The sequence below is a fragment of the Diceros bicornis genome, chromosome 1, assembly GCF_020826845.1.
Source record: "Diceros bicornis minor isolate mBicDic1 chromosome 1, mDicBic1.mat.cur, whole genome shotgun sequence".
Lineage (NCBI taxonomy): Eukaryota > Metazoa > Chordata > Mammalia > Perissodactyla > Rhinocerotidae > Diceros > Diceros bicornis.
In genome coordinates, this window is record NC_080740.1 from 59,191,574 (window position 1) to 59,204,903 (window position 13,330).

The window sequence follows — 13,330 nt, forward strand, 5'->3', positions numbered from 1 at the left end:
ATGATTATTTTAAATGTTATGTTCCTTTTTGTCTTGATGACCAACAGTTTATGCATTCATTTTCTAGTGCTTTGTAACAAATTACCACAAATTAGTGGTTAAAAGCAACACTCATTTATTATCTCACAGTCCTGTCTGGTGTGACTATGTTCTCTGCTCAGGTTTTCACAAGGCTGAAATCAAGATGTCAGCCAGGCTGGGTTCTCTGCTGGAGGCTCTGGGGAAGAGTCTGCTTTCAAGTTCATTCAAGTTGTTGGCAGAATCCAGTTCCTTGAGGACTGAGCTTCCCGTTTTCTTACTGTTGGCTGGAGGTCACTCTCAGCTCCTAGTGGTTGCTCTCAGGTCCTTGCTCCGTGGCCCCCTCCATCTTCAGAGCTAACAGTGGAGAATCTTCTCTCACATGGAATCCCTTTCGTGTTTCAAATCTGTCTAATTTCTGTCTCTGATGGCTAGACCCAGATTTAAAGGGCTCATGTGATTAGGTCATTCCCACATGAATGATCCCTTCTTCTGAAAACCAGCTGTGCCATATAACATAACCTAATCATGGAGTAGATCCATCATATTCACAGTCTTGGAATTATGCAAGGCATATACACCGGGGTATAGGGATCTTGGGGGCCATGTTAGGATTCTGCCTATCACAGTTTATATCAATGTTCACAAAATATCACTGTGAGAAATATGCAGTATATACATCCTTAATAGAGTTCTGTTAGGAAGGAAAAGGAGATGCTACATATAGTCTCATGTCTCAGAGGGCCATTTATTGATAGCTTCAACATGGATTTCCATGATAAGAAGATAGCATATATTTCCTGAGTAGTCCTATAAGTTATGACATAAGGTATTTTTAACCTATTTTATTTTAAATCTGTCTTGAAAGAGGTGATTCACCTTTCTGTAGCTCAAATATTTTATCATATAAGTAATAAATAATACCATTACAGGGCAAATTAAATCTTTGTTATAATTTTGATAGAAAATTAAATGGGTTCTTGTTCTTCAATAATACTACATCACCCGTATAAACTATCCAATCCAGTTTTTCCATATCTGGAGCTTTGTGACTGTTATTCTACTAAAGCACTAAGCTTTGAAACAGCAGAAAACACTGAGGCTTTTCACCAATAGAAGTTAAGCATAGTCCTAGAACGTATCATCCAAGTATTAGAGAACTAAACAATCACAGTTAGTTCAGGGCCTTACTATATGTCTCCATTGTGTCAGTATATCAGTAGTCAGCCTTTCAATTTGAATTTTTCCAAGTTTAATCAAGTTTAAGTGAAACCCATGTACATTTTATTACTTTCAATTTTGGATCATTTTAAAATAAATCCATATCTGGGAAACTCAGAAGTTTAAAAAGAGGAAAAAAAAAATATGTGTCATTCCATGTAAATTTATTTAAAACACAGATTTTCCCACGTTAGGAAGACCTAAACATGACTATCAGCCAAACCCACCAATCAGGCAAGTAATTTGATCTCTCTAAAGCTCAGATTTCTCATTTTTGTAATTTAAGTACAGTAATGTTCCCCTTGCATGATAGTTCATTTATTCAAAAACATTTTAAAAACCTACCAAATACCTGAACCCTGCTAGGCTCTGAAGACATAGCTAAATAAATGAATATCTGAGGCTATTTGTATGTTTTATGAACAAAACAGATATAACCCCTTTTATAGAATTTACGGTCTGACAAAGTGCTAGGATAAATGCAATAATATATATAAAATACTCATCCCATTGCCTAGTATTGTGGGGTTACTTAAAACATTAATTACTTTCTTCCTTACCTTTTCGCTACCTGATCTTAATGCCATAAGACATCTCATAACTATGATTCTGGCAAATGAATCCGAGAAGCATCTTGTTGCTGATGGACTGTTATAGAAAATAGCAGCACGACAAATTAAATGTCATTGAGGAAGTGAGATTGTATAATGAACTGAGTTTCCTGGTCAGTTCTGCTAGAACTGTGCCTTTCGGTAAAATTAGGTTGGTGATTTCATTCCAAAGATGAAGTTGCCTCTTCATAAAAATAGGTTAAAAAAGTTTCATCATGAATGTTACCCAGTCATAGAGAAATTGGCAACATTTACTCAACAGATGTCAAAGCCTTTCTTGAAGGAAAGTTCTCACAGCTGACAAGCTGACACTAGTGCTGCTGATGGTAAAGGGGAGAGATGGTGAAGATATGATTAATAAAAAGTATTTCAGTCATATTTTCAGGTTCACAAAATGATTTGCAAATATTTTCTCTTTTGTTCCCTCTAATACCCATGGTAGAAAATGGGAACCCTTTTATTTCATCTGTAGATAGTTTTATGCTACTTTATATGGAACATCCATAGCATTTTGTGAACTTGAAAACCAAGAATGAAGCAGCTTGCATATTCATATCTTGCCAGCAGAGTGGAAGGGACCAGAGATGGCAGTTAGTATATGGGGATGGTTGAGGTGTAATATCCTAGAGTTGTGGCTCTTTCTGGGCCTTGACTTTCGCTGACTCTCTGAATACCATCTAGCCATCCTAAAGTCTGTATGCTGATCACTTCTTCCCTAGGTGTTGTGAAGAAGTGTGTTTATGAAATACTCTGCATGCCTTGAATAAACTATAAGAATGAGAGGAACAAGAATTATTGACATTTTGAAATAGTTTATTGGTATTACTGTAGCATTGTGTCTACCAAATATGATAATTATAATCCAGAGGAAAATATAGAATACAACCTCCATATCCTCATCTTTCCACTCAGATAGACCTCGGTATTCAGTGACAGGGCCACTTTAATCTCTGCCCATGAAAACACATTGAGAGGAATGTCTATCACAGGTTTTTTATAATAAGATTTTTGCTAATAGATACCAGATAGTAGTAGTGATTGATTTTGTCCCTTGAGGAGCTTCTATTCAGCACGTAAATTCCCTGACCGTCTTTAGGTGCCTGTATTTTCATCTTTGTCCCCTGCACTTTGAATTGACAGTTTGTAGACAGAGGGCAACAGATCTTTCCAATGCATAGGTGGTGCAGAGTGAGTCAGGTTCTTCTTGGCTTTCAGCTACTCCCTGTTCAGCAATCAGAGCTTAGTGAATGGTAATTGAGTGAGGAGGCAAAGCACTCAGAGGAGCAGGGAACTAGTACAATTCTTTGAAGAGGATTATGTAGCAAAACAAGGTCAAACTCTGCAGTGGTTTGTTTTCCTCTATCTAGTATTCCTCTTCAATCAGCAGAAGAGGCAGTTATCAGTTGCTGGCATTGTGACTGGGCATATCTGTCCTGGGTCAAACATGCTGCAGTCTGCAGAGCCAGCAGCAGATTGCAGTCCTCTGCAGTCCAGCCAGACCAGCAGAACTTGTGTGGTTGTGTGCCCTGTTATAGCTAGAATACCAAATTGGGAATATTCCCTTAATGGGGCGTTTGAGGGCAAAAACAACAAAAGCTTTTGCTGTCTCGAAACAGACTGCCCTTTCCCTAGTGCTGCTTTAAGAACACAGACCTGTATGGTGCAAGGCGAAGCCAACGCTGGTCCTCACAGCACCATTAAATCTGGTTTTCCGTGATATTTAGTCTGTGCAAGGACCCTCATGTGCGAATTTAATTTTCTCCTGAAGTGCTATATATAGATGGATATCATCTTAGAGTTGCACATGAAATGGCTCCTTCAATACTTTTTTTAGAGGCATGGAAATATTTAGGAAACAACTAATGAATTAACATCATCCCTGGGAGATCATTGTTTTGCCATATTAACAAAAACTCCCTTTGTGGTTTTGCAGCCACGACAGCCCAATCCTGACTGGCGTTACTCTGCCTCCCTGAGAGCAGGAATGCACAGGTATGTATTTCCCTCCTTCTTTCACACAGAAGTAACTTGAACTTTGTATGGCTCAAATAAACTATGTCTCCATAGGCCAGAAGCAGCTGTCAAAACTAAGAAGCTTTAGGTACTTTGCCAGGGGAATGCAGTTATTTTTTTCTTTGCATCTATTTCTTGAAATGTTGGAAGTGGTCCATGCCAAATGCTTATCAAGTGCTAGCAAATAAGAGTCCCTGTAAAATCATAGAGATGGGCTACTCTGTACTTTCTCTCATCAGAATTTCTATAAGGAAATAATTCCAACTTCCTTTATTCCTTCTCCACCTAAACTTTCTGTCCCTCCCTTAAAAAATGTAATTAATACTGATGCTTTTAGACGAGTACATTGTGTAATGTACATGTACATGTTGTCTACCTTGCTTTTCTATCACACGTTAACTGTTATATCCTATCAACCACAATAATTGGTTGTTATTCTTGTTCATGTTCCCCCCTGTTAGAGTCTTCTTATCTTTTCCATCTCATTGCTATCTTATTGCCATCAATGGCATGGGGTCTTCAGAGGATGAGCCATGTGAAGGGCCTTTATTAAATATCTGGAGACCAAATCTAGCTTACTTTAAATTAACCTAGAGTAATAGTATTACTCTAAGACTCAGATTAAATATAATTTTGCTTTCTCTACTTTGTCTATTTGACAGTAATTGATTAACTACCATGATTCCCAGAGCTGATCTAGTATCCATGCCGTGGGGCCAAATAAAAGATTCATTATTTGTGAGTGTCTTTGGAAACCAAATGGGGAGGGCCAAGAAACTAATGATCACTACCACCAAAAGGATTTAGTTTTAAAGAAGAAATAAACTCCAAACTTAAGCCCCTCAAAATATCTGGGCAACTCTTAAATAGATCTTCACCAAACCTAGGTCAATTTCTAAAGAGAAAGCTTGCAAAGTATGTGTTGAGTTAATGATAAATTAGTTTTAGCCCATTAAAAAATGCATTAAGTTAAAATAAATTAACATAGTCTCAAGCATTGCATTGCAAATTGAGCAGAAATCATTAAAATGGGTGCTATTTCTGAACAAGAAGCAGTCAGTGAAGGGCTGAAGATTGGTAGCTGGCTTGATGAGATGTCACATTGGAAGCTGGGTTATAATTTTAGGCCAGAAATGCTCATGTAGATGCCAGAATACTAGGTATCAGAGGCTTCTTTATATTTGTTAGAGACCGCCTTATGCGTTTGCCTGCATCTGAGCTATTGTGGTGGAGCCACACAAGAGAAAAAGTGTGTTTACAACACCAACTCTTTCTTTCCCAATAAATTAGTGCTTTACTTGGAAAGTACCAAAGCTATGAGATGCGCCTTAAAAACTACATTTAAAATAAAATACTAAAACATATCACTTCCTTATCTGATTTTCAAATGAAAAAAAAAGGCCAAATCTGTTCTTATTCAGGTTTCAATTAAGATATCATAAGATTTAAGTAGGATAAGAAGTGAAATAAAAATTGAAGCTAAATCTAATTTATTCCTCACAATGTAGTACATTGAACGTATATTAGAGTTGTGAACTTAAATAACCCTCATCTTTTTCACACACGTGCTTGGCTTCTTGGCCTTTTCAGCCTCAGACGTCATGTAACTGTTCCTTTGAAAATTCTGCCTTGAGCTGAGCTGGTTCCAGGGTAGCTACATCTTCCGAATGAATCTGATTGAACCCGTATAATTTGCTGGTAGGATCCAGGAGCACCTGAAGGATATTGATATTTGGAAAAAAGAGAAGATTCTAGGGTGTAGATGAAGGGAAGAATAGCAATAGGGCGGAGCTTAATGAGTGAATTTCCACTAGATATGTCATTTGAAGTAAAAAAGTAAGAGAATATTGAACTTATAGATGGCCTTCCCCCACAATAGTTCATGTTTTCTTGTTCTGTTGCATCACCTAACCTCTTCATATGGTAGTATAAATTTCATTTTAGTAACTAAATTTGCGAGATGAACCAATGTCTAGTTTAAAAGTGTCTTCTAACTTGGGTGAGGGTTTTCTTGGATGATATTTACTCTTAGGGTCCCATTTGTTTCTTCCTTCATCCAACAAATATTTGAGGGTCTAAAATGTGCTAGCATTAGACATACATAAATGAATATGATGTTCTCCCCACCCTTGAACATTTTATGTTCTATCTCTCCTTCCTCTGAGGGTCTCCCTGTTCATGTCTCACTCCCTGCAATATTTCATGCCAAATTAATCTATTCTCAACTGGGATCCGTGAGTGGTGGTGATAGGCTTCTTCTAGTCCCAGGAAATGTAGGGTGGGTCATCTATGAGTAAAAGATACAGAAAGAGTAAAACAAAATAAGATTAAGAATTAATTGGGTAGCCAAACTGGAATAATACTGCAGTTATCAGCAAATACTTTTCATGTGTTTTCCTCTTTGCTCTAGAGAACCCAGAAACAAGAGAACCAGCAAGATAGGCTTGGGGATTTTGAGAACAAGCTCTTCTCATCTGCTTCACCATTAAGATGCTAAAATGGCATTAGCCCTCTGAGGGGCTTCTTGTTAGATTTAGTGAACGCCACATGGCATTAATGAAAACCAAAATTGCCGTAAAGATAAAACATGTTTATTGTCTGAATGGTATAGGAGGCAGGAAGTCAGCAGTGCTTTTGCAGTTTATGCAAGGTGACTGCTCAGCAGTAATTGCTTCAGCTCAAGCATGAGTAGATTGTGTTAGCTGCAGCCCAGTTTCCAGAGATATAAGCACTTTCTGAGGGTAGAAGGAGATCTGGAAAGGCATTTATGGTCTAACCATTATTTGGGTCTGTGTGTTTACTCAGCTCTGTGCACCTGGAGGAGGCTGGCATTCTGCGGGCTGGTCCAGCAGGGCCTGATCAGCAGTGGCCGACAGTATCCAGTGCAACACCAGGTAAAGACCCAGGGTCTCTCCCTTCTTGCTTGGGTTCTGGAAAGCAATCAGATAACCTGTTTTTTTAAGACCAGGAATGTTAATGGCTCTCTTTTTATTCTTTCTTCTTTTCCTTACATGCATAACTTCCTTACATACATGATTATTTTGATTTTCTACTTAATGTCCTTCAGGAGTTGAAAACAGATAACATAAGGGGGTGTGTATGTGTGTGTGTGTGTGAAGTTCTTTTCTAAAATAACCAGGTACCTTTCAAATGCTTAGGCTAGACAAGCCACACGGAGAAGATCTGGTGGCCTCATGCATAGAGATGACACTGTTAGCAAAGATCTTTTAGTTGAAGACAACGGAAACCCCTTCAAAGTTGTAAGCAAAACAGAGATAGATAACTAGGTAGGTAGGTAGGTAGATAGATATATAATAGATAGATAGATAGATAGATAGATAGATAGATAGATAGATAGATAGATAGATGGAATGGGGTTTCTCTTGGAAGTGGAAAGTTATCAGAACCAAAGCACCACTCTTTTTGACATCAAGTTACAGTCAGATCTGCTTCTTTCTGCACATCTACATCATTCTGCAGACTGACTTTTACTGCCTTGATATGCACATTGCCAAGTATGATCGCCTCACAGTTTCTTAGTTCAGAGGACCAATGGGGACCAATTCCTAATATAAACTTTCAGGAAATAGTATCTGCCAGTTTGGGTCAAGAACCCAGTGGCTGGGTAAGCATAGAAAAATTGCTTAAACTCATATTTTTTTATTTCCTTATTCTTGTCCGATCACCAAAGCAGTGTCATATAATAAAAATATGGCTTTGGAGGCCCATGCCTGTGGCAGTTTTCAGAAAGGAAGGATAATGGAGACTAAAAATGGTGTCTCCCATAATCCTCTATTAATAGAACATCATGATGATGATAATAGTTACTAACTATTGAGCCATAATATATCCAAACACTGTGCCAAGCACATTACATGCATGATCTCGTTTATTCCTCATGACTCTCTTGCAAGGGATTTATTATATCTATTTTACATATGAGAAACCAGGAGACACAGAGAGGTTAAGAAACATACGCAAGTTCACAGTATATAAGTGGCAGAAGTAGAGTTCAAACCCAAGTGTGTCTAGCTCTAAATCCACGTGTATCTAGCAGTTATATTCATAGCATGGCTAGCTTGGAGGAATCCATCCAAATTCAAATACATACATACATATATAACAGATGACATAAGTGTGTGTGTAAAAAGTTCTTTCCAAAAATAATCAGGTGCCTTTCAAATGATTAAGCTATCCAAGTAACATGTGCAGCTAAGAGCCCATTTTTGCTGGCAACTCTAAGGGTTTTCTTTGATTCTAATCAGCCAGCATTTGCTATTTATGAATGTTGCATAATTCAACTGAAAGTCACATTTGTCAAAAAACAAATGCACAAGTTAAAGTAATTCATTAGAGAGCTAATATTGCCACCAGATGGCAAGTGGAAGAACATAAAATAGTCCATTGACAAATCTGCAACCCCAATGCCAATAATGGAGTGAAGAAGTGATGGACGAGGAAGCGGTTTTAGACTACCGAGTATTGCAGGATGGGGAGGCATCTGGAAAGGTGAGAACTACTCAATCAAAGCAGCCATGAGAAATCATGCCCTGCTATCCTGCCCTCATTTCAGGGTTTTTCTTGTTTTGTAGGTCAGTCTGGTGAGCCAAGAACTAACTTTGAATACATTCTCCCTTTCATTGATGATGCTAGGTGGTGTTTATTCCTAGGCAAATGTGAAGTAGGAACTGTCTACTGATTATTTCATCTGCTTCTGGGCCTCTGAAGGTCTCTCCTTCAGATTCAAAAGAATGTTAGGAACCCATCTTCTTGACGGAAGATAGGGAAGGAGTCTCCATTGCTCCCCTTCCCTCCCATCCCAACCCCACTTGAATAATCCCTTCCATCCAGGACTGTGCCTGGCTGCTGACTCATGCATCATAGTCCTCGTGGACTGAGCTGGACAGAGCCTATATCTTCCAATTATTCCATGGCTGACCTAACCATACTTTTCAACATACCTCTGCACCATGATATGAAGTTAAAGAGATGCTCCTCTGCCGTCTGCTCTGTCCTTTTGATACTTTTAGGTTATTAGGACTCAAAATATGTTCTGCACTGTTTGGAGGGAATATAGCATAAAGATTAAGATTATGATTTTGAGTCAGATCTGAATTGAATTCCACTTCCAACCTTTTTTGCTGGATGAGCATAAGCAAATTGCTTATATTCATGTTTTCTTAATTACCCCATTTGTAAATTGAATATAATAATAACACCTATCTTATCGAGTTGCCATAATAACTAAAGAAGAAAGAAAGGGCTGAATATAGAGCTTGACGTATGATGCTAATAAACGTCTAATCTTCTTACTCCTTTTTTCCTGGGATACTTTTGTTTTGTGCAATCTGTGATTGACTTGGCTGATAACCTGCTGGCCAGAATTCAGTAGTTTTCATTTCTAGACCCAGATACAGACCCTCTAAGGCTGTCTGGATCATCCTGACATCTGTACAGTCCAGTCACCCGCCAGCACCCTCCTGGAGATTTATGAGGAAGATTTATTAGTTCTGCCCAAAGAAATAGAAAATGCTTCAAAAAATTTGGTTAAACCATTTTCCAGTTCCAAGTAGAGCCTGCCTTTCATTGATTCTGGTGCCCTTAGTGCTTCATGATGAAGGCACAGTTGCTTCCAAAAGGCTTCCTCCTGGTGCTTGAGTCTCCTTACACTTGTGGCTGAGACCTTCTCATGAACCAGCAGCGCCTTCTTATACCAGCACTCACGACCGCTGCAGCCACGGGCACAAAGGGAGAGAGGCTGCCTGTGCACTGATCCTCATTCACATGTGTTCCTTGCAGTTGTTTTTCCTCCGTTGCTGGATTCTTTTGCTTTGTCACTAAACTGTTCATTTATTTTCACAGTCCACAAAAGCCTAGAATAAGATGCCACGCTCTAAAGGGATCAATGGGGACATCACCAGGTGATGTTTCCTGCAGGATAAACAAGTCAGGCATTAAATTGGTTAATCCTGATTACTGGCCTCTTCTTCCAGCCTCGCCTCTGTGTAAGCAGACCTGGACCGTGGGCTTCGTACTTCCTCACCAGCTTCCCGTGAGACTGAGCAGAGGAGGAAAATGAGCAAACTAGGGAGTTCCCAGCAGACAGTTACAGCCACTTCTTCAGATGGAGGAATGTGTTTGGGGGGTGGGGCATTAAAGGGCCAGTTACTCTCGTTTACAACTCTTTAACTTTCTCAGTGTGAATGCTCTGAAGAGGTTTTAATAAGTGCCCTCTGTGACCAGTTCCTAGAGGGAATCCCGAGAGGTTATAGAAAGACTGCCCTCCCTTTCAGAGAGCTGGTCTGTCTTCAGGGTGCCAGGTTGCTTTACTGTCTCCCATGGGTTCTTCCAGGCTCCTCTGTCTACATTTCATAGGATCTCAGGACTTACCTAAAGCAACAGTAAATTATTTTTGGAGTGGGAAATATTCACTGTTTTCAAAAGTGCTTAGGGAATTCCAAAACACACAGCACTGCCAAAGATAACATTATAGCTTGTCAAGCAACACCCCAGGGGATCTGGGACTGAACAGTGAAAGTTTAATAGGTAGGTGAGGTGACTAAGGCGATAAGGCTTACTTAGAGAGCTTTGGTTTAGAGAGACTAGACAGTGGTTCTTCAAGTATAGTTCCTGGAGCAGCAGCACTGACAATATCACTAAATCAGAAATTCTCAAGGCGGGGCCCAGCAATCTGGGTTTTAACAAGCCCTCTATGGGATCCCGATGCACCCTACAGTTTAAGAACTGGTCTTGAGTTGAGAGTAAGTATTCCTGAGGTTGTCTAATATCTTTGGAGGCTCAGAAACCATGTAAGGAAGGCATCTGCTTATGATTCTTGCAGGAAGCAGGAAGCCTTTCCCTGTACCAGAGAAATAATCACTAAGAGCTCAGGCTCTGGGTCAGAGTAACCCTCCTTTGAATTCTAGCTCTGCCACTCAGCAGGTGTACGTCCCTGGCGCCTTTACTTAACTTTTCTGATTCCCAGTTCCCTTCTCTGTAAAATGGAGTTAATAGTAGTGTCTGCCTTATAGGGTTGTTGCAAGAATTAAATGAGATAATACACATGGATTACAGAGCCTGGAGAACAATGTTCAGTAAATGGTAGCTATTTTTATGGTTTTTCAAGGTATGAGTCTATCTTTCAACTTTAGAATTTAGGTCTGAGTTGTTCTGAGTAGTCTCTGTGGGAGGGCTCTATTATAGGTAAGATTTTTTAAAGTGCCTGTCTTTTTGTGTCCTCGAGGGATTGTTTTGCCCTGGTTTGCCACATCTCTTTACTCTGTGGAAAACGGACACATTTATGTGCTCTAGTTCTGTAGGAGGATTCATGCTCTTGTTTGTCTTTGGGATTCCCACCTCTCTGACAAAATCAACTCCTCATGGAGGTGCTCCATGGAGACTCCCTCTCTGATTCTTCCCTGGAAGAAAGCCATGATCCTTAAGTTTTTTGGAATCTATTTAGGAACACTGCCAACATGAATTTTTCCACTTCATGAGTGAGTGCAGCCTCAGGCCCTGTTCAAGAATTTAGAAAGCGTGCTGTTCCACTAACCTGCTCACCCTCAACTTCTGCTGTTGTCATGGCAATGATAGTCCTGGGAGGTGTGTGCATATCCTTACTAGGAACAAAAATGATAGGTGATCTCTGTGGGTGGGGCAGCTCCCTCCTGTCGGTGTCCTCCCCTCTCATCTTGCATCTCACTGCCCAGGAGTACCAGCTTGGCTTCGTGGTCTCTAGCTGAGAAACATGAGTCCTTGTAAGATGCACTTTTGCTTTCTCGGGGTGTGGAGCTCATCATGTCTGTTGGAGTTCTCTATGTAGCTTATGTTGTGTGTTCTGAACTGGCCTGGTGGGAGGGAGCAAGGTGGTGTGGGAGGGGGAATGGGAATCCTCTACCTAGGAGAAGCCATGAAGCTTGAGTTTTTGCTGGCTCTGTCCAACCATGACTTTCCCCATTTCTTTCTTGCAAGAATACCCTGCACCTTCTATTTTTAATTGTCATGTAAATAAAAAAACTAGAATGATAACTTCCTGGTTTTTCCGAAGTTAAACATTTCTGTTTGATAGATTCTGGGACAGTTCTTTCCCCACATCTTGTATTTCCTGCACCTCTCTCATTTTTCCTACACCAATTCTTCCAGGGTTGGTAGCGCTGGGCAGAATACAGGCAGAGTTGGGGCCATGATACATAATAAAAGAATTTCTTCCTGACAGTGACCCCAAACAGAGATCATGTGCCTCCTGAAAATCCAATCCCGTGTGCCCTTAGACATGTGCTCCTGGGCATACCTTTTAGAGGGTGTAGTGAGGAGAGAAGAGCAGCAAGAACTGTTCCCTTAGGCTGCAGTTTCCTTCAGATCTCACAGGTGCAGAGAAGCAGCTAATGCAGGGTCGGGAAATGGAGACTCATTATGGTTCCTTCGGTTATCATTGATCCCTTTAATGTGCCACTGGAGCAATACAGTCTGGCACTTGAAAACTTCGTCATGAGAAACAACTTTTGAATATATCTTAGAAAAATAATTCACTTTATCCTCTTTTTTTTTTTTTTGTGAGGAAGATCAGCCCTGAGCTAACATCCATGCCAATCCTGCTCTTTTTTTTGCTGAGGAAGACTGGCCCTGGGCTAATATCTCTGCCCATCTTCCTCCACTTTATATGGGATGCCACCACAGCATGGCCTGACAGGCAGTGCGTCGGTGTGCACCTGGGATAGAACCGGGGCCGCCAGCAGTGGAGCGCGCTCACTTAACCGCTACGCCATGGGGTTGGCCCCCTACTTTATCCTCTTTTTGTTTAAGAGTATTGCATGGGACAGAAGAGTTTCCAAACTACTCTCCTTTCTAGTTTTCTCTACACACCATCCTTTGTAGTTGAATTTTTAAGCCCCTTATCAAAACAGAAATTCAAGTTTCTACTGGGGAGATCCTAGGGTCACAAAGGACCAAGGAAGGGGGGTGGACCCATTCTGCCACCTGACTCAGTTCAAAGGCCACCTGTGTGTCTGAGAGCTTTGTGGGGAAGAGGGAGTAGAAGGTAAGAGTCTGCACTTCATTCTAGAAGAAAGACTGCTTAGATTGTTTGGAATTGGTGGGCTTGGAGCTCCTCCCTGGGAAGTGCTTGGACAAGAAGGACCTACTTATGACCTGGGTGAGGGCAGAGGAGTAGTGGTAACGTGTAATTCCTTTAAGCTTTGCAGCTCCAGAAAGCATTGCCCTCAGTCTCACTGATTCTAGTAAACTAGAAATGAAAGCCTGTCCCCAGCAACAGCAAGTGTCTTTAATGGCAAATATTTTCAGAGAAACAGCCCAGATTCCAAAAGAATTTGAAAAGTTAATTTTTACAGAGGCAGTCAACTTTGCAGTTGAGAAGGTCATTGCCTAATCTGGAGAAACATATTCAGGTCAAGCACTGGCTAGAGACTGGGGGCCTCTAGGGAAGGGTCATAAGAGAGCTCATTGCCAGG

General features: G+C 40.5%; 1 protein-coding gene across 9 annotated transcripts in view; it reads left to right on the plus strand.

The window, feature by feature from the left end:
* LOC131406372 (protocadherin alpha-C2) overlaps nucleotides 1–13,330 on the plus strand; it is a 162,156-nt gene that overhangs the window by 129,248 nt on the left and 19,578 nt on the right. For 8 of the 9 annotated variants that reach the window (XM_058542278.1, XM_058542307.1, XM_058542316.1 and 5 more), the window contains exons 2-3: nucleotides 3,784–3,842; nucleotides 6,669–6,757. The exons of the other annotated variant lie outside the window; for it this stretch is intronic. In XM_058542278.1, coding sequence (XP_058398261.1) covers nucleotides 3,784–3,842; nucleotides 6,669–6,757 — 148 coding nt within the window. The remainder of the gene's footprint in view (nucleotides 1–3,783; nucleotides 3,843–6,668; nucleotides 6,758–13,330) is intronic. 9 annotated transcript variants of the gene reach the window in all.